The sequence below is a fragment of the Pleuronectes platessa genome, chromosome 9 (assembly GCF_947347685.1).
Source record: "Pleuronectes platessa chromosome 9, fPlePla1.1, whole genome shotgun sequence".
NCBI classification, from domain to species: domain Eukaryota; kingdom Metazoa; phylum Chordata; class Actinopteri; order Pleuronectiformes; family Pleuronectidae; genus Pleuronectes; species Pleuronectes platessa.
Window position 1 is genome coordinate 14180456 of NC_070634.1, and position 27003 is coordinate 14207458.

General features: G+C 43.3%; 1 protein-coding gene across 1 annotated transcript in view; it reads right to left on the bottom strand.

The window, feature by feature from the left end:
• agbl4 (AGBL carboxypeptidase 4) overlaps positions 1–27003 on the bottom strand; it is a 266138-nt gene continuing 239135 nt past the window's right edge. Inside the window, exons 9-13 of the mRNA XM_053430423.1 lie at positions 26231–26342; positions 13374–13526; positions 9516–9678; positions 1527–1620; positions 1–1378 (exon numbers count right to left, since the gene is read on the bottom strand). Coding sequence (XP_053286398.1) covers positions 1279–1378; positions 1527–1620; positions 9516–9678; positions 13374–13526; positions 26231–26342 — 622 coding nt within the window. The 3' untranslated portion in view covers positions 1–1278. The remainder of the gene's footprint in view (positions 1379–1526; positions 1621–9515; positions 9679–13373; positions 13527–26230; positions 26343–27003) is intronic.

The following is a 27003-nucleotide window of genomic DNA, read 5'->3' on the forward strand; positions in this document are numbered from 1 at the left end:
AAAAAAACTAAATCAGCTCTTTTCTTTCCTACATTTATTCTTGAAAAACATCAGGACTGAAGAGCGGACGGCTTCAAGTGTTTACTGGCTAATGGTTGCTAGCTGCCTTGGTGCGGGTTTGAAACAATCGTGAGGAATAATCAAGTCAACACTACTTGTTGTATTTGGATGAAGAAAGCAAATGGATGTACACTTATGTGTCCAAACACCAGACGTTTTAGGGCTGAACGGATCACCATCCGCCCTCATTGTGTCTTGGATGCATTTATACCTTTACTTTCATGTCATCAAACACTATGTGATTGCAGTGCGATAAACAAAAACACATTTTAATGGCAGGTGTAACAATAATAACATCATCCATGTCATGTCATAAAGAAAGTCAGGAGCAACAGAGAAGCATGCATCTATTTACAAACATATATAAATACACAAAATATGAGCTGCTGAATGAAGGCCTCAGATTAAATCAAAACAAAGTACTTTTAGGCGAGTGTCATCACTTGGCAGCCACCTTGGTAGCATCTCTGGACATTCACTTTAGAATAAAATGAACGGGGAAAGAGCTCTAACTGCACTTTCAATGGTCACCACAACAAAAAATCCATATGTTATAAGTCTAAAACCGTCAAATCCGAATAAAAAAACACTTCAAATGTTTGATAAGTTTGCCCTCGTTTCAGTGTGTTTTACTTCTACAACATATGTGCAAGGTTTCATGACACTAGCCTCTTTTCTGGTTCAATCCAAGGTACTGTGACACAACACTGTCAGCTCATCCCACCACAGCACTTCAAGAAATGAGGGATTTTGTGTCTGCTGTTAAAATAAATACAGTTGATGATTAATAATCATCAGTTGAAACTGTCATGAAACATGTCAGGATTTTCTTGCTAAGTTTCCCTGTTTTATTTGCTGTTTTATGGGAGCGGCAGCACATGTGTCATAAAAGCACCATCTTGAGCCTTAGGATCTATTCTATTTAGAATTTTTTAAGTGTTTTGTCTCCTGATTTATAACGTGTCTGATAGAGATGGTAGCTATAGTCTGTCTTCCCTTCGTTTACAACAGTCCACATTTCATACTCATTAAATAACTCAGGGGGACACTCTGATTTTATTTCCTCCAAATACCAGTAACCCCACTGTTACAAGTCTGTGAATATAAGTCTTCAAAGCCAGAGAAATGTGGAGCCTCTAAAGGCAATGAAGTGTGAAGGATTCTCCTTCCACGGTGCCTTGCATTTGATACACGCTCAGTCTGTGTCCGTCTGTCTGTCTAGTGCCTGTCACCCTGGCTCTTCTCTCTCTGTCTGTCCACTGCGTCTCTGCCGACGCCATTGTCCTTTCCGTTGCCTGTCGGGGACTTCACCTCGGAGCTGGAGACAAGAACATATGAATGTGAATGACTGAAGTTAAGTTCAGGAAATAGCGAAAATGCAATAAATAATACGCAAAAGGAAGAGGTTAAATCTGTGAATGGTTTATTTTCTACTGGTATTTAGTCATGACACGATTCTGCTTTACCTTTGTATGTGACTTGGTCTGTTGTCCTTGATAAGGTTGCTGAGTTTGTAGTAATCAAGGAAGGTACGAGCCACATTCCTGCCCAGCTTCATGTCTGAGGCACCAGAGTTAAGAACAGTTTTCTGGATGATCTGCAGGTGAAAACATTTCCTACCTCAGAGGTACCCAGATTGGGTGGTGGGCCATTGGTGAGGAGCAGTGTCATTGTACTGTGGAGTGAATGTTATAGCTGCAGGTTAATATGTCAGCACAGTGTTTACACAAGTGGCCAAAACATTTTTTTTTGATCCTCCTCCTCCCGCTAACCAGAAATGAAGTCAAAATATCGAACTGTCAGATTCAGAGTCTGCTCAGTAGCAATCGAGAGATATAGTTGTGAGGTCCCGTATGTGCTCGACCAATCGTGAGTCAGTCTCAGCTGTCAATCATGATGTTTCACTCCATTGTTTTTAGCAACAAATATCTTATAATTAAAATCAAATTTACTGGAAAAATTTGCGGCCGCCAGCCACCAGGTGGCGATCAACATACTTTGGCTTCCCATCCTAGAAGAAGTCGTGTCGTCCATCTTCATAGTCTATGGTTTGTGCCATAAGTAGTAGGGACTTGTTTTTGGAGTTGTACTGAAGTAACTAATAACATTATTATTTGATGTATTGTTTTAGGGTATTTGCTGGCATGGACCTGTTGTTATTATTTGTGCTTGTAATGCATCTATGACTAGTTGTGAAGTAGTTCATTTTATAGAAAGGTCTGAAAATCAGATGCATTAGGGAAGCAGCTGAAAGTAGGAGATTCCACAAACCTCAAGAAGTAAACTAAAGATTCCAACTTGAAGTGACTTGAGGTCTTAGCTTAAATTACAACAGACCTTAGGAATTAATTTAGAATGTTTTTCTATGGTGCATGACACCTTCAAATTTACACTGAACACACAAAAGTAATTACTTACACGCTGATGCCTGATTTAAATTCAGAGGTGAGCACAAACATCATCCGCCTGCTCAACTGGCCCTGACTACATTAGTGACAATATCAATAACTTCACTGCTTTTACAAAACAGCCGAGCGTCCATGAGTGGTGTTGCTACGGCTGTGATCATTAAGGCAGCAGGGCAGGTAACGATTACAATCATACACACATAATGAAGAAGTGGCGAACCAAGATAGCGACAATGTTCCCAATCAAGAGTAAGGATATAGTAAATACAGTTAAATACAAACAATGACGCCAAATATCAATCCATCCTTTCAGACATGTGTCTCTGTCTCTTCCATCACCCAACATCAATACCTACCATCCTTACATCTGTTCATAAAGACGCCAACACAAAACAACCTGAACCATAAATGTGTTCAGCCTATCTTGAGGCATTGATGTTCAGCTTCCTCCATACTTCACAGGACTGAAGTATGATCGAGCAACACAGCGACATTATCTGTCACGTTGCCCCTGTCATTACCTTGTTGAAACGCAGATGCGGCCTGTCGACCGCTGGACCATCTATCCGTCACAACTGTGTAATTGAAACAACTGGCATACAGACAAAGATGAAGATTCCAATTTCTCATAATGATAAAAAATGACCTGCGCTGCAAATCTCGTGGTTGCTACAAAGATGAAAAGCTGTTAACTTGTAAACAATCCATCCTCGGAGTGAGCGGGCTGCCTGGGCGTAGAGTTCAGGCTCTGTAGTTTGTCAAACAACACACAAACACACACAGGAACACACCCACACACACACATTCAGGGGTACACCTGGTAAGTTATGTCTGTGAATATGCAAGAAAGTCCCTCTGTAAGTCTGTCACCTTGGCCTGTGAGGGGATGTTCTTGTGCGTGTTCAGGAGTCTGCACAAGACTTCATTCTTCACCCGGCAGGCTGATGGCAACTCTCTCCACACGACTCCAGAGTCTATATTTACACCCCATCTGGCTGTTTGTCTGTGTGTCCTGTGTGTGTGTGTGTGTGTGTGTTTGTGTGTGTGTGTTGGCGGATGGGTCTCACAGTCTGTCTCAGGCTGGATGATGATACTGATTAGACGAAGATAAAACACAGATGGAGAAAGTGAGGTTGTGTCCTCACTTTTATGCTAATCTTAGCGCATAATTGTTCTAAACAAGATAAGAGTCTGCAGTCGGGCTAGTCGCACAGCTGTGCTTTGAGCTAAACGCTAACATCAGCATGCTACCTCACTGATAATTTGGCCATGTATAACATGCTGATATTTAGCAGGTCATCATCTTAGCTTAGCTTTGTTAAATGTTGACTAATTAGCAATGAACACAAGGTACAGCTGAATCTGGGAATGTGGTACTTATATGTTAAGTTATAATAATTCATCAGGACAGACACTGTGCATTCACATGCTCCTCGGAAAGTCCCATTTCCCGAGTTATGACTTTGTTGTTCCAACTTATAAAAACGGGATGGCTGTTAAGTCACATCAATGTACTAATAATATGTAAATTTGTGTACTATATTTTATACCAATACTTTCAGCAGTCCTGATTATTGTTAGGATGTGAAATATTGTCACAAGTGAAAGGTTTGGCCAGTTGTTGGTGCTAGAGAGCACTACTATGAGCATTTGTTCATCCTCTTGGAACCATGAACCATCTAATGGTTTGCGATATTTCAGTCTCAAGTAAAGACATGCTCATCTCTACAGCCATGCTGCTGGCAAGCCCAAACTAATCTACCAGTTGTGAGGAGCCGATACACTAATGTACAGTTCACTAACAACCATGTTCACAATAAAGGAAATGAGCCACTCTTCTTGCATCTGTAACATCTTCTGACTGACCTCAAGAAAGTTTTTGGTGTTTTCCTCTGCTCTCTTTCATCAGCAGAGCTCAGTGCCAGTCCGGATTTTTTTGGCCGCGCACGCTCAGCGACACAAATATCTCCCGGACGACCCCTCCATGCGCAGATGGCCTCTCAGCTTGGCTTGTCACGACTCACTGTCTATTTCAGCAGGTTTCGTGATGGACGGTCAGCTTCCGAAGGACAACCTCATCCACGGACGCAAATCGTCCGAGACACGGAGGATGCCCTGATGCTTGTCTGGCCCGTCGCCGGGGGAACCCATAGGGCCTGGAATGAGGCTGCTGCTGACGTGTGTCAGTGTGATTGTGTGTGTGTGTGTTTTTGTGTTTGTGTGTGTGAGCCAGGAAACAGTCGGCCAGCTGTAGAGACGTGGGCGGCAGTGGAAACATTCAGACAAAGTTCAGGTGCTGCAGTCCATGTGAAGGCAGCCACATCTGAATGCACGGTGTGTGACTGATCCTGATAATATTGTTCATACTGTATGATGAACTCGACTGGATCTCTTAGCATTATCATAATCATTGTGTTATCATTATGCAGCTTTGAGGAGCTCAGAGAGGTGAATGGATTTGGCCTTTCCTGTCTTGTCACTGTGAGGCGTATTCTCCAACATCTCCAAACACACAAGGGTCTTGTCTAATCAATAGCAGGTCATTGTCATGGCTCAAGGACGTGGCAGTTTAGGTGCCGATGAGATTGGGATACGTGAGACAAATGGGACGGGGACATCATGACTTGTTTACTGCAGCTGTTTACTGTCAGCGTGGCATTTAGCAGCTCGTGTCCCTCGTGCCTGGTCCTGGCAGACAGACAAGGTGATGATCAGACAACAAGGCTCCCAGTGGTAAAATGGACAAGACACGTGGAGGATGCTGTCAAGATCAGACGGGAGTTAACAAGGAGACAAGCAAGGGGACATTGGAGCCATCAATACGGACCACTGACAGGTCCTGTCACCGCGCTGACGCATAGAGCGCTAATTATCAATGCTAATTAAGAGGCTAGTCAACAACAGCAATACAGAAAGGCACATTTTTGTCCCGAATAACGATTCAACAGACTGAAAGACCTCACGTCCTATTTCCCAAAGGGACCAAGAGAGGCTGATTTAGGAGGAACTGTCACTGCCAAGGAGACACGCGCCGAAACTTGAGCAATAAAATGAAAGAGGTGTGAGAAAGGCTTCTGTTTTCTCCCTAACAGCAACACACGACACTGATTTATGCTGCTCTAAAACAGTGAGAACTCGCAATTTTTATCTTCCTGCTTTTTTTCTTTTTTTTTTTACAGGAGTTCTTCTCTTCTTGTTGTGAAGAAAAGTCTCAACTTTGTCTATAAAATTGTGCTGGAGAACAAAAGGTCCATGATGATACTAACAATATACATGCAGGTCTCATCTGGGTGCCTGTGGTTTATGGCATCAAGTCTCTAATTTAGTTTTTTCTTTGTGCTGCTTTGAGAGTTTTACTTTTAAAAATGTCACATTTCAATTACAGCAGAGATGACTAAAAAAAATAAATAAAAATAAGCATTAGATTCTGCAGTTATATTTCAGATATTAATTCTCATTTCAACTTTTACTTTTCCAACTGCCAATTCAACTGCTTTCACAATTTTTACTACTATGACTATTTTGAAAGCTTCAACTGCAAGGATGTGAGTTGCTCAAGTTTCGTCATGAAGTTCAGTTTTTTTTTCATATGGATGCTCGAGTCAAGTTTTTGAAAAGTGCCTTTTGCACTTCACATGATTTTAAGTAACATCCACAGGCCTTTCATGAACGTCAACATTTGCAAAAACTACTGCAAAGCAACTGGAGGTGTGTGTTTGTGCATCTTTGTGAGTACCCATGAGGACACCAGTTCACCTGAGCACGGCATTGATATTTGTGAAATCATCTGTGTATGATTGTGTGTGTGTGTGTATATGTGTGTGTGCGTCTATGCGTTTCTATGTGTGCACTTGTCTGTGTGTGCACGTGGGTTTGATGTGTATGATGTCTGGTAGTGAAGCATATTTGCCTCCCAGCTATATCATTTGCATAGTTGTCACAGGCTGTCCACTGGGTGTCAGGCTCACTGATGCATGGCTCTGGTATTCATGGAGTCTCACTGTTATGACGAGGTGCATGCTAGGGTGTTGCTTTTTGAAGACAATGGAGAGGATGACAAATGTGTGTGTTTGTGTGTGTGTGTGTGTGAGTGACAGAGAGAGAGAGAGAGAAAGAGAGAGAGAGAGAGAGAGAGAGAATGCACATGCACTTTTAGGACGAGTTACAGCCAGTTATATAGGCAGTCAATCCGTGCTGCATCGATGCATTTACCTGTCCACTGACGTCACACAGTTATACTGAAGGATAACACAACAATGTTGCCCTTGACGAGAATGTGAGTTACCACTTTAGATTGGAAGACCACTGTTTCCCCTACACGACTCACTCCTGAAGGGAACAAGCAAAACATTACACTCGTCTTTCTCTCAGAATTGTGCGTTTGAGAAAGTTGAAAATGTGCACGTCTATACTGTGACAGAGATAAAGCTACTGCTCAAATCAACGCGGGAAAAACCAGAGCAGTGAAGCTTTACTGTCTGAATGACTTTTAAAGTTTTCGAATAATGCTTCAAAGTCTTCAAACAACACAAAAAGGCACACACACCAAGGTAAGTAATCCCACAAAGCTCACCCACTCACTAACGCACGCACACACACACACACACGCATGCACACACTGGAAAGTGTCAAGCTGAGTTTTGAACAACGTCCCAGATTCTCTCAACCTTGATCCATTCCACTTTACAGTTTCTACTTCACAGGCTTAACTTGAAGGTCCATCGCAAAACACAGTTGGACTATGACGATAAAGAAAACCTGGTAAAATTCATAGGCCAATATGTTTAATTACAGAACTGGAGTGTACTGTACTATTCAGCATTTTACCTGAAACTAACTTTATGGACAGTTTGATATGAAGCACACACAAACACACACAGACACACACACACACAGAGGTGCTAAATGATTAGAGGACGAAAGGAAGACAGACACACGACGGAGGTTGTCCCTGCTGTTTCACAGAAGAGGATTCTCAGCTTGACTAGATGATATAATGAGCTGTTATGTTCTGGGTGACGAGATGAGAGGAAAGGACGGAGTAGAGGAGACAGGAGGACATTAGAGGAGATGGAAAGATGAGATCATAAAACAAACACACACAGACACAGACACACGATGCATTTCACCTTTTTCCAGAGCACTTTCAAACTGTGACAAAAGTCTCAGCTGTGACAAAGGTTAAGGTTTCAATTTTTGGTGGCTACAAGTCACAGCAGTGGAGGAGGAGAGTCAGGAAAGATTAAAGGGGAAGGGCATCGCGTGTGGAAGTGGTGGGAGTTAGGAGCCCAGGTTATTACTTATTTGTCATGTATTAGTTTAGAGGACTGTGCGGGCCTCTTGAGTGTATGGTGTGTGTGTATGTGTATGTGTGTGTGTGTGTGCGTGCGTGCCAGGTGAGAAAGGTGGAGGGAGGGGGCGTTGAGATGCTAAAGGTCTATGTTGATGATTTGCACGCTCCATCGAGCAGACTGCTGGGGCATAAAAAGCGACATGGTTGGTTCCTTCAACCTGCCTGACCCCAATCTCCACTCTACACCAGGTCCCTGGGCTAGCTTGCCCACCCTGCGGAGCCCCTCCTCCTCGTACCCCTCCCCATCTCGCAGGCAAAAACACCCACATGCATGTACGATCACACACTCACACACACCCTTCTGAAAAACAAAAAGATCAAGCAAGTCCTCCCACCAGAGCTGAGTCCTCTTCAAATTTGACCTTAGGAAGAAATATCCCCTCTGCAAACACACGGAGGCTCCACATTGCTTATCTTGCTTTAATGAAAACACCGTGTGGAATTGGTTATGTGCAGCTGTTTGTTTGTTCTGCATAGCAGCCAGACACCTGTCCCCTCAACGTAAGGCAAGCTGCAAGTTCGTGGGTGTCGTGGTGCCACATGTGTGTGCACGTACATGCCTGTATTTCTATCTGTGCATTAAGACTGTAATTTAAAGACCTGAGAGGATTCTATGAGAAACATTAAAGTGAGACACACACACACACATACACAGATCCCTCATCAACGTTATAGTTCATCCTTTTCATTGTATCCTTTTTCGAGAACAACACTTAAAGTTTTCCAAAAAAGGTATAATGTCGATTTCTCAAAAAATTTCCCATCAATGTGATGTGAACTGACCAGAATTTCACGAATCCCTCATGTGGGAGTGAATCTGAAATAACTACATCTAAGACTGTGCTGGCTCCGGGCACTAGAGGGCACTAGGGCTGCGTCTATGTCCAACTTCCCCTCCACCTGTGTGTGAGCGTGTGCAGGGGGAGCACATGCTTTCCATATGTAGGGTCCTTATCTCTCTCTTAAAATCTCTCTTCTCCCCTCTTCTCCGTCTCTCTATCGGTCAGATCAGACCGCCATCGGCCAGCTCTCAGGAGCTCTTCAGCCCTGAGAAGGTCAGCTGAAGGAAAACTTCCTCCCATCTGGGTCCATTAAGGCACCTGTGACCTTGGTTCCCATGATGAATGTCTGTGAGTGTGTGTGTGCGTGCGTGCATGATCGTCGCTGACAGGAATCACGTTTGTTCCATTGTTCCATTGTTTATTGCAATCAAAGCCTCCACAGCACGCACACAGCTCTGCACATGCCGCCACAGGCCCCTTTCTCCTCGTTCCTTTGTAAATGAAATCAATAGACGCAGCGATCACATCCTTATTCTGTCACTGCACATCTGTCGCAACACAAGGCAACAAAAGAGCAACATGCTTTTCTAGTGGGAACACGTGACCTGACACACGACACATGCACACACACTCACCACCAGGAATGCAGATATACAAATAATGAGTCCAATGATTACAAGATCAATTGGCCTGATTTCAATGGGAGAAATACACTGCAGGAACACTGTGTGTGTGTGTGTGTGTGTGTGTGTGTGTGTGTGTGTGTGTGTGTGTGTGTGAATGAGTGTGTGTGTGTGTGTGTGTATAGGCTACCTTTTCCGACTAAGATCAGTTAAACAGGGTCTACTTGTCCAATCAGGGACAAAAGCTGTGTCCATAACCACTACATAGATCACATATGTTGAAGGATACATGTCTCCTCAGTATAGGGCACAGGCGCGTTGCTGCCAGCCGGCATGTAGCTGTAGAAGGACACTTCCAGAGTGTAGCAGTAGGACGTATCGTCAAGTAGACCACCAAGGAAACGTCTACCGGTACCGGCCTTCACCACATCTCGGTTGAAGGACGTGTTGGACTTAGGGGATAGAATAGAAAAACAACATCAATGTGAAGTAGCAGAAAGGACTTGGGCCGGAGTCTTTGTGTCTGCAAAATATCCACTGTGGTAAATCATCTGACAGCAGGACACTGTAGTCTGGAAATCTTCCCCAATGGAGATGATTGGCCCAAACTATGACATTAAACTTGAAATACCAGTATACATCTCGAACACCACAACAGAAACTGTTTTGAGTTCGCACCATAGACTGGATAAAGATGGACAGCACTTCTTCACTTCCTGGACACGGGGGCCACCATCTTGCGCTTTTGAGCTTTTCAAAGAACTTTTGTTTTTGAAAGATTCAGCTGCGGGGCTACTAGTACCAACCATAGACTGTATTTAATTATGCAAGAGATGACAGCTCCCCAAAAGTTAAGCCAAACCATCTTGATCGCTCCCTGGTGACGGACTGACATGCCTCCATGTTAGGGGAGTGGACAAGTCAAAGTACAAGTTAAAGTACACCTAAGATGGCGGCACACGTATCCAGGACGTTTTTGGCTTCATTTGATGGGCGAAAAGGAAATGACTGTTTTGTTAATGTGTAGGAAATAATTTGCTGCTCAGTCATCGGGTAATATTTTAATATTAACAATACATAAAATGACTTTACTGTCTGCAATGTGAAATGAGTCATTTTGGGAACCCGCAGAGAATTAACTCTGAATAGATCAAGATATAATCATTTCTGTGATGTTTTAAGGCAAAGGTTTAAATATGAGAGGTTACAGGATAAAGGTGAAGTGAAGTGTCATGATAGGAACATTAAGGTGTTTCTGTGTAAATAGATGACAAATCATAAGCAGGATGATAGAGTCTGATAATATTGTGAGTCCAGTTAAGTGTCATGACTATTACCACCATTATTAATGGTGTAAACTGTATATTCTGAAGGGTCTTGAGTCGGTCGTATGAAACCTGAATCAATCATGTAATAAGTGAATTGGCCTTTGACAAGCTAAATTAAAATAAACCTCTTATTACAATATTAATAATATATCCATTGACATCTGCCCAAAAAACATTTGTATCATAAATATTTGACTCCAAATCTGATCTGACTTGTGCGTGGCCGTCCACTGCTGCTGCGCTGACAGGAGTTTGCTGGTTGATAAATGAAGAAACAAAGTAGTTACGGTCAGGGTTGTTGTCTGACAGGTCTCATCAGTGGAAACCCATTTGTTTCTCCGTAACTTGCACTTGTGCTGCCTCTGGAGAAGCCAGGAGAAATAATGAAGGGTAGAGTTTATTCTAACAGACTCACTTTGTTCAATGTCATTACGGAGCTTGGTTGTAAACGGCTTAAACAGAGAGGAGAGAAAAAAGAGAAAAAAACGAGTCTATTTTGGGTTTGAGCGTGTCAGCGGTACACTACACAAACACACACCATGCTGTCTTGGGAAGAGTGTGGAAAAAGTTTCCGTTCACTGTCACTCCACTCTGCTGCAGTGAGAGTTGCCTCCGCTGAAATGCAGACTTAGCAGCTACCAGTGGGAGTTTGCCTTGATTGTGTTGTGCTGCTGCTGCTGGTTGCTGCTGGGCTTTAGGTAGTGCTGAATGGGCAGGGGGGGGGGGGCAATGCACAGGGAGGGAGATGACCCCTGGGCCAGCTGTCACACAAGTAATACAGATACAGAGAGAGGGGTGGGGGGATTTGACCTGTTCGCCGTGACACTGGATACAGTAGAGACACTGACAGTCAGTGACATTTCCACACATATATGTGGGTGAACATCGACCTGTCGGGCTCCTCTCCGTATCCAGGTTGGCACACTGGCCGCTGGGTGTCAATGGGCAATAAAGGTTACTCTTTATGACGTGTGTAAGTGGCTCCGCTAGGAAATGTCACCATCAGTGACAAAATGAAGGTCAGTGGAAGCGACACAGGCCCGAGAGGAAACGCTTTGATGGATAATGCACCTGTGTGAAAAGGTGTTATTACAGTGGGTTATGCACATGTGGCCGGATGAGGCGCACCGCAGTCGGTGGATGGATGTTTCCTCCCACACGTTTCCCCTGTTAAGTGTCTCTCCTCCATTAATCTCTAGCGCTTTAATTTCCTCCTTGGTTTTTCCTCGCCACCCTCACTCTCTGCAAAGTCCCTCCTGTCCAACTACACCGGGTTTTTAGCCAACTAAGAGGTGCTTCAGCAGAACACCTGCATTGCTCACACAGAATATCCTGACCCACTTTCACGGCCCTGTGCTTCCTCATGACCTACGTTAGCTATTTGTGTTCTGCACATACGTAAAGTGCGAGTGCACAGCAGGGGGCGGACATGACTCAGGAGGAAGAGTGGGTCTTCCACTAATTGGGAGGTGGGTCGTACGTTCGTTCCTCAAGTCTGTGTGTCGAGGTGAAGACGCTGAGCCCCAAATTGTCCCTGACTGCTGCTCTGCTGGATATAGCAGCGCTGTATGAATGTGACTCATAGTGTGAAGATCTTTGAGAGGTTGTTAAGGCGAGAAAAGCGCTGTGTAAGTTCAGTCCATTCATATGTCTGCGTTCTGTGGATCTGCATCTGTGACATCTGATTAAACCTGCAACTACAAGTCAAATCCATGACATATATAGTGTGAGAATTTACAGCCTATGTCAATAACTTCATTATTAAAAAGACATTTAACCAAAATCCAATCCGCTCTGTCTTTTCCTGACCTTTGAAAATTATTATTCACGTCTTTGTCAGAAAACTACATTGCACATTAATATGTACCAGTCAATCCTCAGTGTCTCGGCTTCATCTCGTGCAGAACGCGGCCGCTCACACTTTCATTGGCTGCAGGTTAAATTAAGGATTGTTTTTAAACTTTTGAAGCTCAGCACAGTCTGGCCCCAATTAATATTACAGAGCTATTAACTCCCAATGCACCATGTCGTATTCTAAGATCTTCCAATCACCACTTGCTAAGACGAAGCTGGTAACTAAGAGGGACGAGGGACACAATCATTGCTCAAAACATATTTTCATCAGAAAACCTTTAAAAGCCTTATTTCTAACTGGTTGTAATGGATGTTGCTTGTTTTTTTAAATATTTTCTTTTGTGCTGTCTTTCTAATTCTTATTTTGTTCTGCGTTGTTTAATGTTTTTATTTAGGTATAGTAACCTTGTTTAGAGGCGTGCTATAGAAATAAAGTTTTTTAAATTTCTGTATTTTACGATTCTTCTTATTCTTTGTCCTGTTATAAGTTACTAACTTTCCCAAATTGTTTAATACGATTCATTCACTCCTCTTTATACCCAACAAATATTGAAACAAGTATTATAGATTATAGGGTTAGAGTTAGGTTAGATTATAGATATATTTAACACCTCTTGCGGGTATGTTGCTGAGCTCACAGTTTCACTCATGAATATGTCTCTGCTGGCTTCATAACAACAGCGAATGAAAACACACAGAACATGTGTTCTGTGTGTTTTCCTGAATCAACACTCCGGCTCACATGCTAGCACTTACACATATTTACACCAGGGAGGTGGTCATTGCAACCAGGGTCTTCACTCTTGTGCCACTAAGTGCAGCACTTACACCACCTCACCAGCCGTTGCTGAGATATGGCTATTTCATGTTTTATTTTAGCCTAAGGACTGAAGCCGGTGACATTCTGCTCCTGAGCGCCCCCCCTCAACACAGTGTGTTTGTGTGCATCTGTTTAAGTGACTTACGAAAGAGAAGTCTGGTGCATTTTGGCACAGCAGCCTGGGGAAGACTGCCTGTCTCTGGACACGCTCCTCATCCTCGAACACGTTGCCGTACATGAAGCCATTCAGCATGGTGGAGTGGGCATGGACGTCAATGTAGAACTCCAAACTCACCCTCTGATGGAGGGAAAAAGAGGGAGGACAGTGGAGGATAACAGAAGGACAGAGAAACAGAGAGAGAAGGAGAAAAACAGCAGGTTAGCGAGGAAGATGTCATATTTGTCTGACACTGTCTGCAACAGTCCATACCACAGAGTATCCACTGGGAGAGAGGGGAAGGCCTGTCTTTGCTCTTGGGACACTATGCTGAGGAGAAGCTTCCACCCAGGAGACGACTCCAGACCCTCCAGGCATTACAAACTGAGAATACACTCATATCTGAAGAGAGCCAAACCCCCACAGGAAACTTCAAAGAGACTATCCTCCTGAAGGGCACACCTACAATAGCTTCTGCAGACACACACACACACACTCATGTGGATGTCAGAGATTCGTCATATACCCGATACTTATTTATCAGGTTAATATAGACTTCATATTGAGTGTGTAATGCCTTTTCTCTCCAGTATACACTGTGTAAAATGGATTTGATAAGATCTGTTTCACTCGCTTGACTCTGTTATCACTCTACACACACACACACACACACACAAACACACACACACACACACACACACACACACACACACACACACACATACACAAACACACACAAGCACACACACCATATGCTTTTATCTTGTGATACAAAAATGGAGCGTGCACAGACTTGACTTATTCTCTGACCTTTAACTAGAACCCTCATCATAGAGATGCACAGTTTTGGATGAATCTGTTTTAACTGCTCGTAAAGTAAATTATTGGACAAATATTCCTATAACAAAACCACTGCAGGGTAGGTGAAATTAGTTTGAGGGTTTTGTTGTTGTTGAATAGATGAACATAATTGCTAGGTACACTGCAAAAACATATGATGTGCTCACAAACTGTCTTATTTTGATGGCTTATTAAAGTGTAGTGTGCTCACATATTCCCTAAGTGCACTGTTGGTTGGACACGACTGTCTCACTATACAGCATCAAATGTAAAAGTAAATTATATCATCTGAAATTAAGAGGAAAATGTTCTGTCCTATTTCTAGGTCAACGTTCATGTTAAGTTAATTTGGGGCAATGAAAAACTGAACTCCTTCGAATCAAAGGTCAGATTTCCTTCCTTCCATTGAGCCAGGCAACCTCATCAGTTGGACTTTATCAACTCATCTGAGGCTCGCGCACATAACTCAACTTGCAACGCGTTATAAGATTCAAGATAAGATCATTACTTACTAAGTAGCATTGTGATAGTGGGAAAAATGGCAGAACTAAGTGAAAGTGTCAGAAGTCAAATTGTTATTCTGAACAAAGAGGAGCTTTCTCTGCATCAAATCCTGGCTGGACTAAAGGTTTCCGAGAGGGGGCAGTGCATGAAGCTCTACAACACTCTGCTAAACTGAGATCATGATCAGGCAGAACCAAAGTGACCCCACCATCAGGAGATCAATACAGCAGGATCACTTCCCTGAGAGACAGAACAAAAACTGTATTATACACAATCTGCTTAATATAAAACACCAAACTGCCGTCAGAAAGAGAAGTGTCAAAAGAAGGCTGTCGCATGGTGGTCTCAGAGGACAAGTTGCCGTTTCTCAACCACCTCTCGGGAGGGGAAACAAGGCCAGTTGCTCAGGGAGGACAGAGAAACACCAGCATTTCTCAGTGGACGACTCCCTGTAAAATGTCCCATTTACTGATGAATCCAAGTTTAATGATGAATCCAAGGTGTAAATGGGAGTGGGACGCCTCCGCTAAATTGACGACACTGTGACGAGGAGGAAACAGCGCTCCACTCCTCAGAGACATGCTGTACCCTCTGGTTTTTGATTCTTTGTGTACAAGGATTCAAAACAATGCCAAACACACCTCAGAGCTCCACAAGAACTACTAAGAGACTATAGAAGACATAGGACTGTTGTGGACTTTCCTCCACAGTCACCTGAGCTCACCTGGTGACTGGTGGCAGAAAGTTGGACTGTGGGCAGAAAATCCGACGGTGGTCTCTGGTTCGAATCCACGGAGTGACACCAAAAAAACAACATACCTAGACAGACAACACCTGGATCTGTTCCACACTGTCAAAGTGTCTACCCCACCCCACCCCACTGTCTAAGTGCCCCTGAGCAAGGTACCTTACTCCCCTAACACCTGCTCCCCGGGGCGCCGTGCATGGCTGCCCACTGCTCTGTGTGTCCTCCTGTGTACACCAGATGGGTCATAGCAGAAAACAAATTTCCCTCCTTGCATGTCGTATGTGTGTGGGACAATAGATGTATCTTATCTTATCTTATCTTAAACATTTATGTGGCCATTTAAAGACTGAGAAGGCCACGCATTCAGTGACATGACAAGAAGCTCTTTGGAACATATCCTGGTATATCAAGGTTCAGTTCAGCACAAACTCATGGCGTTGATGCCTTTGGATTAATTGAATTTTCATTTATCACTTGTAAACAAAATGATTTTACTACATTCAAAATTAAAACAAAATAGAAGAATCTTGACTATTTGACTTGCCTAATTAAATCATTAAATGTTATATTTATCCCCATTAGACCTATTAAAATATAAGATGTATTAGAATATTTCTCCTCAGCCTCCTTTCTCTATCTCATCACTCCGTTCTCCTCCTGGTTTCATCCTCTCGCTCTTCTTTTCCTCTTTATCTCATTCCCTCCCTCCCTTCTCTCTCTTTCCGCTCATTCCACATTCAGCACCACACCTTGTTCCCTGTGGATCGTAAAGAGGGGGGGGAGGAGAGAAAGAATGAGAGGGTAGAAAAGGAGAGATAGTGGAAGAAGACGGGAAAAGGAGGGAGGGAGGGAGGGAGGGAGGGAGACAAGTGGGAAGCCGGACAAAAGACAAAGAGAGACAGCAATGCATAAGGTGTGTGTAGGTATGTGCGTGTGTGTGCGTGTGTGTGGTTGTGTGTGTGTGTGTGGGGGGGGGGGGGTGAAGCAATAGACAGAGGGGCAGGGAAGAGCAAACCGAAAAAAACATATAAAGACGGGGGTGATGGGGGTGCAAAGAGAGAGACAGGGAGGAAATACATAATAACAAACAGAGAGAGAAAAAGAAGAAGAGAGCTAGAGAGAGAGAGAGAGATAGAGAGACATATAGATGTGTGAAGAGAGGTGCAGAGAGATTGACAGGACAGAGAGAAAGAAAAAGAGAGAGAACAAGAGAGAGAGGGAAGCAGTGCTTGGGCGGCCCGGGCGACGCAGTGTGCCTGTGTTTGAAATTCCGCTCACAGCCAAAGCAATTTCCTGGCGGTGGCTGTGCTGTCAGCTGCTTGGCTGGCTGGTGGTGAAATATGGTGGCTGGGAGTCGGCCGCTAGCAGCCCCCGACAACCTGATGGATGGAGCCCCAGAGGAGAGGAACAGCAGCAGGAGAAGGTGGGGGGGGGAAGAGAAGGGGACAGTGGGAGGAAGGTAGGAGGGAGGGAGGAAGGGAGGGAGGGAGAAACAACAGAAAAACTAAAAAGGGAAAAGGAGCAAGAGGGAGAAGCGGGGGAAGAAAGCTAAATGCAGCCAGCTGATGTGGGGTGGTGATAGGAGGTACAGAGAGAGAGAGAGAGAGAGAGAGAGAGAAATATATAAAGACATAAAGGGAGAGTAAGATAACAAAGGGGGAGAGAAGAGGGAGGAAGTTGGGGGACTATAGCAGGACAAGGAGGAAGCGAGAGTGGTAAACCCAGTTCCATTAAGCAGAGGAAGGAGTTTGAACCAACAAACCAGGGTCCATTCAAGGACAACCAGCCTAATCATTACCTGGGTGTCCCCCTCTGGAGGAGGAGGAGGAGGAGGAGGAGGAGGAGGGGAAGGATAAAAAGGCAGTGGTAGGGACAGAGGTGGTTGAATTGGAGGAAGGTGCAAGTGGGCGATCAAAAGTGGCAGAGTAGTAACAGAGGTTAACCAGCTGTTTCATGCGCACGTGGAATCCAAGTGAGTAAGTCAGGTGAATGACGGATCTCTGTATTTTATTAACTACAATATTACACTGTGTGTGATTTTTGAACATCTCAGTTTAAAACCATTGGCTTTAATATGCTGCTATATTCTCACTGATCTTTACACAAGATGTTGAAACATGGCTGCAGGATTTACATCGATGGATTTGTACAGATTTTAGGGAGATGTTTGAGGTTGAAAGTTCAGTGAAGGTCAACTGAGTCCTTCACAATAAACACAAAGATTTGGCTGATTAATGATGTTGTGTTTCATATATAATGAATGGGGAAGTCAATTATGAAAACCAAACAGGTCTAGCAAAAGGCTTCCCAAAATGGATTTACAGTAGCTACCTATTGCATCAATGAATTTTGAGCACAAAATGATAAAATCAAAACAAAAACATAGTTGATAAAACATCTGCAACAATTTGTTACTTTTTAAGCAAAACAAAAACCAACTGTGACTATGATCAAACTTCACCCTGGTCCATGGGTGAAGTTTGATGGGTGAACACATAGGTTTGGCCATGTATTCCTGTACACAACCAGTCCACTGAAGAGGGAGGACACAGATCCAGCAGTTTGTGCCTCTGGTGGTTTCTCCTTCACAGCCTCACGTGAAGGACGGTAGCAGCAGCAGCGCTAACAGTAGTAACAGCCATGGAGCCCTCACAATGTCATGTCCAGGCTTACTACAATACTCTGTTAATGCCCTGTCAATCAAACTGAGACGGTTCTGAAGGCCCCACCACTGTGATTGATGCTTCAATTAACAACCCGCTCTGACCTCCAGAATTGTTCATTTGAAATTGTAATTAAGCAATTAGGGGCAATTAAGAAACAGAGACTGCCGAATGAAAGTCAGAAGACAATTTGAGAGAGAGAGAGAGAGAGAGAGAAAGAGATAGAGCGAGCGAGAGAGGGAGGGAGAGCAAGCTGTCCAAATTAAACATCTCTCACAGAAACAAAAGCCCCATCTCGCCCCAGAAACTCCAGGGAACTCTCAACTTGTGGTGAACTTGCAGCGGCCGCAAACAGTTTAGTGGAAACATAGAAGGTCAAACAAATGAATTTTGTCAGACAAGTACTTATCTCCTGCATATTAATTAGAGCCGGGTGCGGGGCCGCGGCGAGGGCCATAAATGCCGGGCTTATCTTTACACGGGAAGGAAAAAGGCGCTGATTGAAGCAGGATTACAAGCTCCTGAATAAAGCTCTTGGCATCAGCAGGAGCATACCTTTTGAGGAGCAGGGAAGCAGCTGCTTGTTCAGGAGAAAAACGCTGAACTTTGGTGTAATTCATATTATCCAATACAAAAATGTGGCCTATCCTATCTGTGGACGGAATGAGCTGGATCCAGCTGAGCTTTGAAGTGGGCAGCAGTAGCATTGACGATAGACAATAAGGCCTGAGACTAAGGAAAGCCAATAGCTTTTTTGTCCTATATCTATCCATCCTGACCTTATGGCTGAATAGAGTTTGTTGGTCTACTATATCCCATAGCAATTCATGATGTAATTATTCACAATTACGTTGAGCAATAGAGGGCACTGTCATTGGAACGCTAACTGACGTCGCTTTAGGGCTCTTGCAAATACAACTCCTGCCGTGGTTCATCTTGGGAGGACGGAATCGTAAAAAAGGAAAATCTGACTATTATTTATTTTTTAACTTCTTAACTTAGAGAGGAAAGAGTTTAGATAACATTTTCCAGAACTTTTCCTGTAAGCGCCCTAGAAAAATCTGCGAGTCAGGTTTAACAGTTAAATCAATATCTCAGGATGAAAAGGAGGTGCTACACGAAGGTGTCGACTTGGAAAGACAACGAGATTCAAGAACTCTTTGGTAATAAGGGCTGACGGTGGTGTCGACGCTAACACAAACACATTCTCTCCTTAGCAGAATTGATTCATTCATGTCCGGCCTCCTGCTGTACCCGGGTGCCACTCCTCTCATGAATGTTCCAGAAATGTGTTTGTTGTTGTGAACACGTCTGACCTGGACAATCTCCTGCTGCGTTTTTCATGTCAACAAAAAGATCAGATCCACTTTTTTGAGTGGATCTGATCTTTCATGTTTGAAAACCGTTAATGACAGAAGAGCCAATAAGCAAGGTACAAAACGTTCATCCTGTTTTTATGTCTGCAACGCAGCCACCTATTGTGAAATTGTGGAACTACGTCAGAAGCAGACATTCACTCTGGGTCAAACTTAACTTCATGAAAGGGATGGAAAGAAAAGGTGTCATATTACTTAAATACTGTAAAAACTGTATCCAAGGTTTGAGCCGATTCAGGTCACGGGGGCACATGGTCAGTGACCTTCTTATGATGTAGCCGTGACAGAACATGGCAGATGGCATGACCTGCTTCATGGACGAGAGTAAATGACACAAAACTCTGCCTCCGTCTGTCTCCCTCTCTCTGATTCCCCCGCCCCCCCCCCCCCCCCCCTCTCAGTCTGCACTGTGCTCTCAAATTGATGACGGTATTTGTCTGTTTATGAACACAGAGGTGACTTGTAATCAGGCTGAACGGGCACAGGCAGCCCTCTGCTTCGGGCCTGTTAGTGCCACATAAGCTGCCACATCTGTTGGTATGGCCAGCCAGGAGAAAAAGGAGAAGAGGGGCAGGAAGCTAATGGGTAGAGACAAAAAGAAGAGATACGAAACGCCATCGAAAAAAAAGAGCAACAGGGGACATGTTGGGAAAAAAATACTTTGAAGTATGTAAAAAAAAGAATTTAATAAGAGGACAAAAAGAGCGTGGAAATTGCCGGAGAGTGATAGCTTCGTCTGTATCTTCCTGTGAAAGGCAAACAATTCAGTTTCCAACGGAGGGAGAATAAAGAGCGGGATGATGGAGGGATTGAAACGACGCAGGGATGATGGGGAAAAATTGGCTGTAAATCTCAGAAATGGATCAGAAATGGTTGGCTGATTTTGACATCTTAACGCACACGGAGAGAGGAGAGAGAAGACAGGGAGGCAGAGAGAAAGACACAAATACACGCAAAGAAAACACATGAAGTTTCTCAGCGTCACATTTATAAGGCAGATCTCACTGTTGCACAAAGAGAAAGAAGAAAGACAAAGAGAGAGACTGCGGTGTGGGGCTGTAGAAGTCACAGAAGGAGGGCGTTGGGGAGGATTTCAAGGTGCAAAATTCATCTCTGTGCTGTGACAGGACCTAATACATCTGTTTCAGATGGAAAATTAATTTTCTAATATTAAAAAGGTCAAAAAGAAGCCAAGGCAACAATGACCTCTTTGTCATTCTTAACAAATTATCCAAAATGGCAGTGTCAAATCGGTGGGGATACGCCGGCCAGTGATGAATGCTTCTGGTAATCAGCCAATCAAAAAGAATTCTTCTTCTGCTTTTGATAAATGAGCTGGAAAAGCAACGCTTTAGGAAGGAGATGGGTCCATTTGTTTCTTTGGTCTCTTTTTCCTTTTTTTTCTCTCGCTCTCCATTTCTCTTTTCAAAACAAACAACAGGGTAGCTTGGGAACAGATTATAGCTCCTTGCATCACTGACTCTTTCAGCCATTTCCCCTGCTGACCAATGTTCAGCCACAGATGGTAAATGATGGAATTTTATGAAACAGCTTGAGCAGGCTCACCTTCAGATGGATGTAGAGGAAGGTTACCTCCAGCTATAAGCAAATGCTGTTGTTGTTGTTCACACAATGGCTGTACTTGATCACACCTGTGTTTTACATGTCACGTTGTATTTACCAGTGAAGTGCTCGTTCAAAATGTGCCTGTCGGTACAGGTTGACAGCTTGGCCTGCGTTAATCCAGTTTAGAGCTGCAGCATCAAAACAACTTCACACAAACTACTAAGGTTGGAGGTACTCAGCTTCCCAAGGGCCTAGGTGGAAAACGTGTAGAACCTGGTTTTATAAATCTGTGCACATGGATTCTAGAGTGTGTTCTCAGATTCACTATTTTGAGTGATATTTGAAGTTTTCTCAAGAGTCCCATATACAGAAACACTTCAAGGTCGACATTGCACTTCCTCAACAATACAGCAGCCGAGCTGGATCAGAGTCATGTTGTCCATTTTTTTATATAAAGTCCACGAGGCGGACAGAAAGATTCTTTCACAGTTGGACTATATGAGAATTACATGAAAATCTCGTTAAAAATGTTATTCACATGATTTTATGCCAAACCTATAATCTTCTGCTCTGGTTCACATGGTAGAAAGTCATTGTCCTACATGACCTGTAGACACAGAGCTACATTGGCCTCATTGTCCTCTTTCTTTTAACCAGATGAGTTTCACCCCCGTATTTACTCTACGGTGTCAAATAACTCTCACTTTTAAAAACAGATGAAAGAGCCACACTGTTGCGTTGTTTGACATTCTGTCTTTATGATCAACACAGCAGGTGGAGTCTCTCAACTTATCAAACAAGCAAAGTGGTGTAAACATGGCTGCTTGTGCGTGAACATGATGTCTTGACAAGGAGCTACTGTCTGAAAGCGAAAATACAATAGAGACGGTTCAGTTTGTTGTGCAGAACTAAAAAATAAATGTATTGTTGACTTAGAATTACGCTTCCTAATAACACAAGCATTTCCTTGAATAATATCTTAATTTGAGAGGAGAAATTACTTCCATTGTCAACACTGTGTACACACTGTATTCAAATAGAAATAAAGGCTGAGCTGCTGGTTGGACTTTAGGCTACGGATTTTAAAACATAATTTCGAGTGTTAATGTTCTGAGCTGTGTGGAATTTATATACAAATATTTTTCAAATCAACGTTTACAGCCATCAACACCAACACGGCGTAGATTGCTGCTTCACGCTTTGATTTAAATGCCACTTGTCTGAGAACTTGCAGCCAGTTATTGAAGTTATTGCCTGAACAGAGGAAGGAAGCTATTTTCCCAGCAGAAAGAGAACGCGCTGAATTCACAATGATGGAGAATTGCTTTGGAGTGATGGGGGCGTCTGTCACAAGAATGTTGGATGGGGTTTCAAACCGAATGGGCTCCTTTGTGAAACGGAGGGCAATGCGACTTTGAATTATGATGCCTTATGCATAGAAGTGGTGATATCTAAAGAAGTCATGGCGACTGACAAATACCCAGGGTCAGATTTGTATACATGGAGGTGCACATGAATTCCTGCACTGCATCTATAACTCAGTTAAAGCTCATGATTTAAATCGAAACTGACAAGAGTGGACAATGCACTGAATGGACATTAGTATTGTGTCAGAACATGTGTTGCAATGAGCGATGATACCTAAATAGAGGTACGGAGCCATTAAAAACACAATATAATCTATTTGTGCTGCAAATCAAACATATTTGTTTTAGCTCTCTGAGAGTTTAAACATTTTTAAAACACATATGTTATTATATACAATTAATGTGAATGATTGAGAGTGGATATGAAGGTAAATTAGATTCACACAGCACCTCACATATCATTCATAAACTGCCAGCACAGCCATCAGGGGCTATTTAGGGTTCAGTGTCTTGCCCAAAGACCCTTAAGCTGCAGACAGGAGGACCACACCGTTTGTTAACCATGTGTGACATATTCTCCATCCAGCAAACAGCATCTGGCCCAGAACACAGTGGATAGAGACCAACTTGTACCAGGCGGGACGTGGGTTTGTTTCCAAAGCAGCTAATTCTCGATCAGTGACTGGGTTTTCCTTCTGGTGTACTCTGCCAGTGAGAGGATGTTTAGAGCAGAGCAGTGGGATTTGTTGAAAATCTGAAAATAAATCTTAATGTCTTGTAACACAGAGGTTTTCTGTGGAGGAATCTACGATTACTGTTACTGTAATGTTCTAAAGTCATAATCATAGGTGGGAGCTGATAAGGTTAAGCTGATGGTTACCTCCAGGTTAGCAGGATTACACAAAAGCTACTGAACAGATTAGTGTGAAAGTTGGTGAGAGGTTGTGGTTAATTTTAGTGTGGATCCTGATCAGGGATCAGTTGTTTTTTGTCACTTTCTTTAACATTATGTGGGTGTTTCGCAACATTTTCACTGATTTCTCAGTGAATTATTCATCGATCTTGATACAAATAATTAGATATTACTTCAGAGACCATATGAGGGTGTGCAATTTGGTGCTGAATCAATTTGAATCAAGTAAATTTGAATGTGCTTGGGGAAGGTATGTGCTTTCTGAATGCTCTTTAAGTGTTTTATGTTATGAATCATGAATTCAAATCCAACAAGAATAATATGAACTGAATGAGATTCTAATGTGTCCTCCCACACTATACTTAAATGCTCAAGCTGAAACTCCAAACAAGCTAATTTAGAATGTTCTTTACTGTACTAAAGGTGCAATTACTATTTTCAACTGGCTCTTTGTGCAAAATGATTAAATATAAGAGCAGGGGCTTTCACATATAGCTGATTAATTCCAGTCCTTCCCAGGCCCCCCAGAGCTACAGACCTCCACCAGTTAACTGGCTTTGTGGGCACAATTTCAGAGTAGACAGATGAAAAATAGCCTTAAAGTTGAAAATCACCTCCCATGTAGCACCATTTCAGTCTCTTATTAAACAAATGACCACACAGAGTTAGCAGATAGTAAATGCGCCACATATGCTAGCTTAGCCCGATGTGTTCGGCTGTGGCTGCTGCCGATCTCTTGTTAATGGAGTCCTCGAGCAGAGCCCTCAAACCCCGGTACCCTCATTAGACTCCATGCCCGCTGTGAGAGATGAGCATGAATGGAGGGCAGCAGCATAGGGCCTCCTGGCTGCAGGGTTGGCATTGAAACTGGCATCTGGGAGCCTCAGACATGAGTAGTGTGTCTGATGGGATTAGCTGGCTGTGGTGAGAAGCAGATAGAAAAAGAGAGGTTGCCCGAGTCTCCAAATGAACTCTGCAAGACTGAAAGCAATCATCGGGGGGGAGGGAGGCAACAGGAGGACAAGTGCTGGTGAATGGTAATCAACCGGGAGGGAGAGGGAACGGAAGGTGTCTGACCGCCACGAGTAGACTCAGGAAACATACGGCACAATGTTGTGTTACCCGGCTGGAGAAGTCAGAGTCCAGAGAATACATCTGGGTACAGCACATATCTATCTACTGAGCTGTGGAGTCAGGTGGCAGGAGATTCAGTTCTTTAATGGGCTTCAGCAGTGTAAGGTCGAAGTCTGAACTAAACTCAGCGTATATCTCACTGATGCCTCTGTCCACACCAATGTTAGTATTTTGCACAATTTATTTAAAAAACATGCGCCCTCCAAACTGCAGATTTTGAAAAACTGTCAAAGCTTTGTGTATTACATAGAACTTTAGACCGTCAGCAAGAAATAATTTAGATGATGTGACGAAACTGATTTCAAATAACTATCAAATATATAAATACAAATATTCTCTTTTACTATCTGGTTTTGAAGCTCACTTTCTAATGTTCTGCTCTGATATTTGCTGATGTGGACTTTATCATGCTTGTATGAGTGTTAGCACTCATTCTTGTGTTTTCATCTGGATGGGGATTTTCTTTCAAAGGGGGAAATATCGGCACTAGTGTAAACGAGGGTTGAATATATTCAAATTTGTAGGCAACCAATCTTTTTTTTGCTTTTGACCTCTTAACATGAAGCAATATTTACTTGTAGACTCACCTGTTTTAGTTACATAATTTCAATAATTAAGGAATGAAGAGGCAAATATATACATTATTATAAGAAAATATCGGAAATAAACATAATTGCTGCAGAATTTAATTCATCCCCTGAACCTTTGAGGACAGCTCAATTGGCTCAAGTCTGTAATCGTTACTGAAGATGTGACAGTTACAATTCATTTGTAAAATAAACATCTGAGAGAAGCACACACATGCTGGCAGGAGAAACACAGATCAATGCATTTGATAAGACATGTTTCTCTATGTAATGCTACAATACTGTATTTTCTGTTCGGATGTGTATGTCTGTTTGCTCAGGCTGAGAATGTGTGTTTTTGTGTGTGCATGCGTGTGTGTGTGTGTCTCTGTGTGTGTGTGTGTGTGTCTCTGTGTGTGTGTGTGTGTGTGTGTGTGTGTGTGAGTGTATGTGTGTGTGTCGGTGTGTGTGTGTGTGTGTGTGTGTGTGTGTCTGTGTGCGTGTATGCTAGTGTGCGTGTGTGTGTTTGTGTGAATGACAGGCATGACTGGATCACCCTGCCATGACAGTCTATCGATCAGTGTGTCAGCACCAGGGGAAAAGGTTAATCTGCCCGACGCCAGGCCTGCACCTCACCCCATCTCTGGCCTGCCCCGCATCCCGCCCCAGCCCACTCCCTCTCTTATCAGGATTAGAGGAATGTACAAAAGGGCAGAGTATTCCCAGGACACACACTGACCTTCAATAATCCCACTAACCTGCCGCTCTGCTTATAATTAACATCAGGAACAAAAAGAGAAATCCCTGGCCTGCCTGCGTAGAGCTGCTCTGACTGGGAGACTTAATCCGGAGGAGGAAAAAGTTACAGTACAGTTAGAGACTGAAAGCATGGAGACCTGCTTCAGTCATGTGTTTTGAATGGCCAGAAGGGGCCATCTGACATTCTAGTGGTGCTGACTAGCCCATCCATGCCCCCCAGTGCACAAGCCCCAGACACAGATTGGAGAAACATGCTGAACCAAGCAGGGAGAGGAAAACTGTTCTTGGGACCAGAACATATTACTGTGAAGGAATGTTGAGAACAGAATGGAGTACATGTATCTACAGCACTCGTGTGTGTGTGTGTGTGTGTGTGTGTGTGTGTGTGTGTGTGTGTGTGCCTGCTCACAGGGTCTTGGTTCATCTGCATTATGAGTTGTTTGACAGCGTGCAGCGTGGGGTGGGCCCATGGAGAGGGATCCTGCCAGTGGCGATTCAAGTCGAAGCCCATCAGCGAACACCTGTGTACACACACACACACACACACACACAGACACACACACACACACACACACGCACACAAATTCAGGGTAAATTACAACCGTGTCTGCCTCATAAAACATATTACAGATGATAAATAGTACCTGTGGAGTTTTTGACCACTTCTAGTGCTATGGATCAATGTGTTTAAGATTTGGTTCCCATTTAGTTTGTATCTTGCAGGTCCTGTCATTAGTTTCACACTATTTCACTGAATGATAGACAGAGATGGTAATAGGTCAATAAATAAAGCACCGTGCCAACAAGGTAAGGAAGCAGGCGCATGCTAGAGAATAATCCTGAATGTAAATGTTCCTGTTTCCACAATCCTCCTTCATTCACCCCTTCTCCACCCTCTACATCCATTCTTCAACCAAGCTTTCATGAAACCTGTAGAAAACCCCACAGACTTAGGTCTATGATCACTTGTGCTGTGGAGTAATGGTGCTCCATTGTCATGCTGCCCTATATGACCCGTGTAGACAGATAAGAGACCTGATTCATAAATTGATGTAATTTTGAGTTTTGAGTTCAAGTGTAAAGTCGCAGTAACATGGACACTACTGTTTTGATCATTTGTGGGAATTTTGAGTATGAGGGCACTACATTGTTAAATTGAACTAAGCCTAGTTTAACATTTCA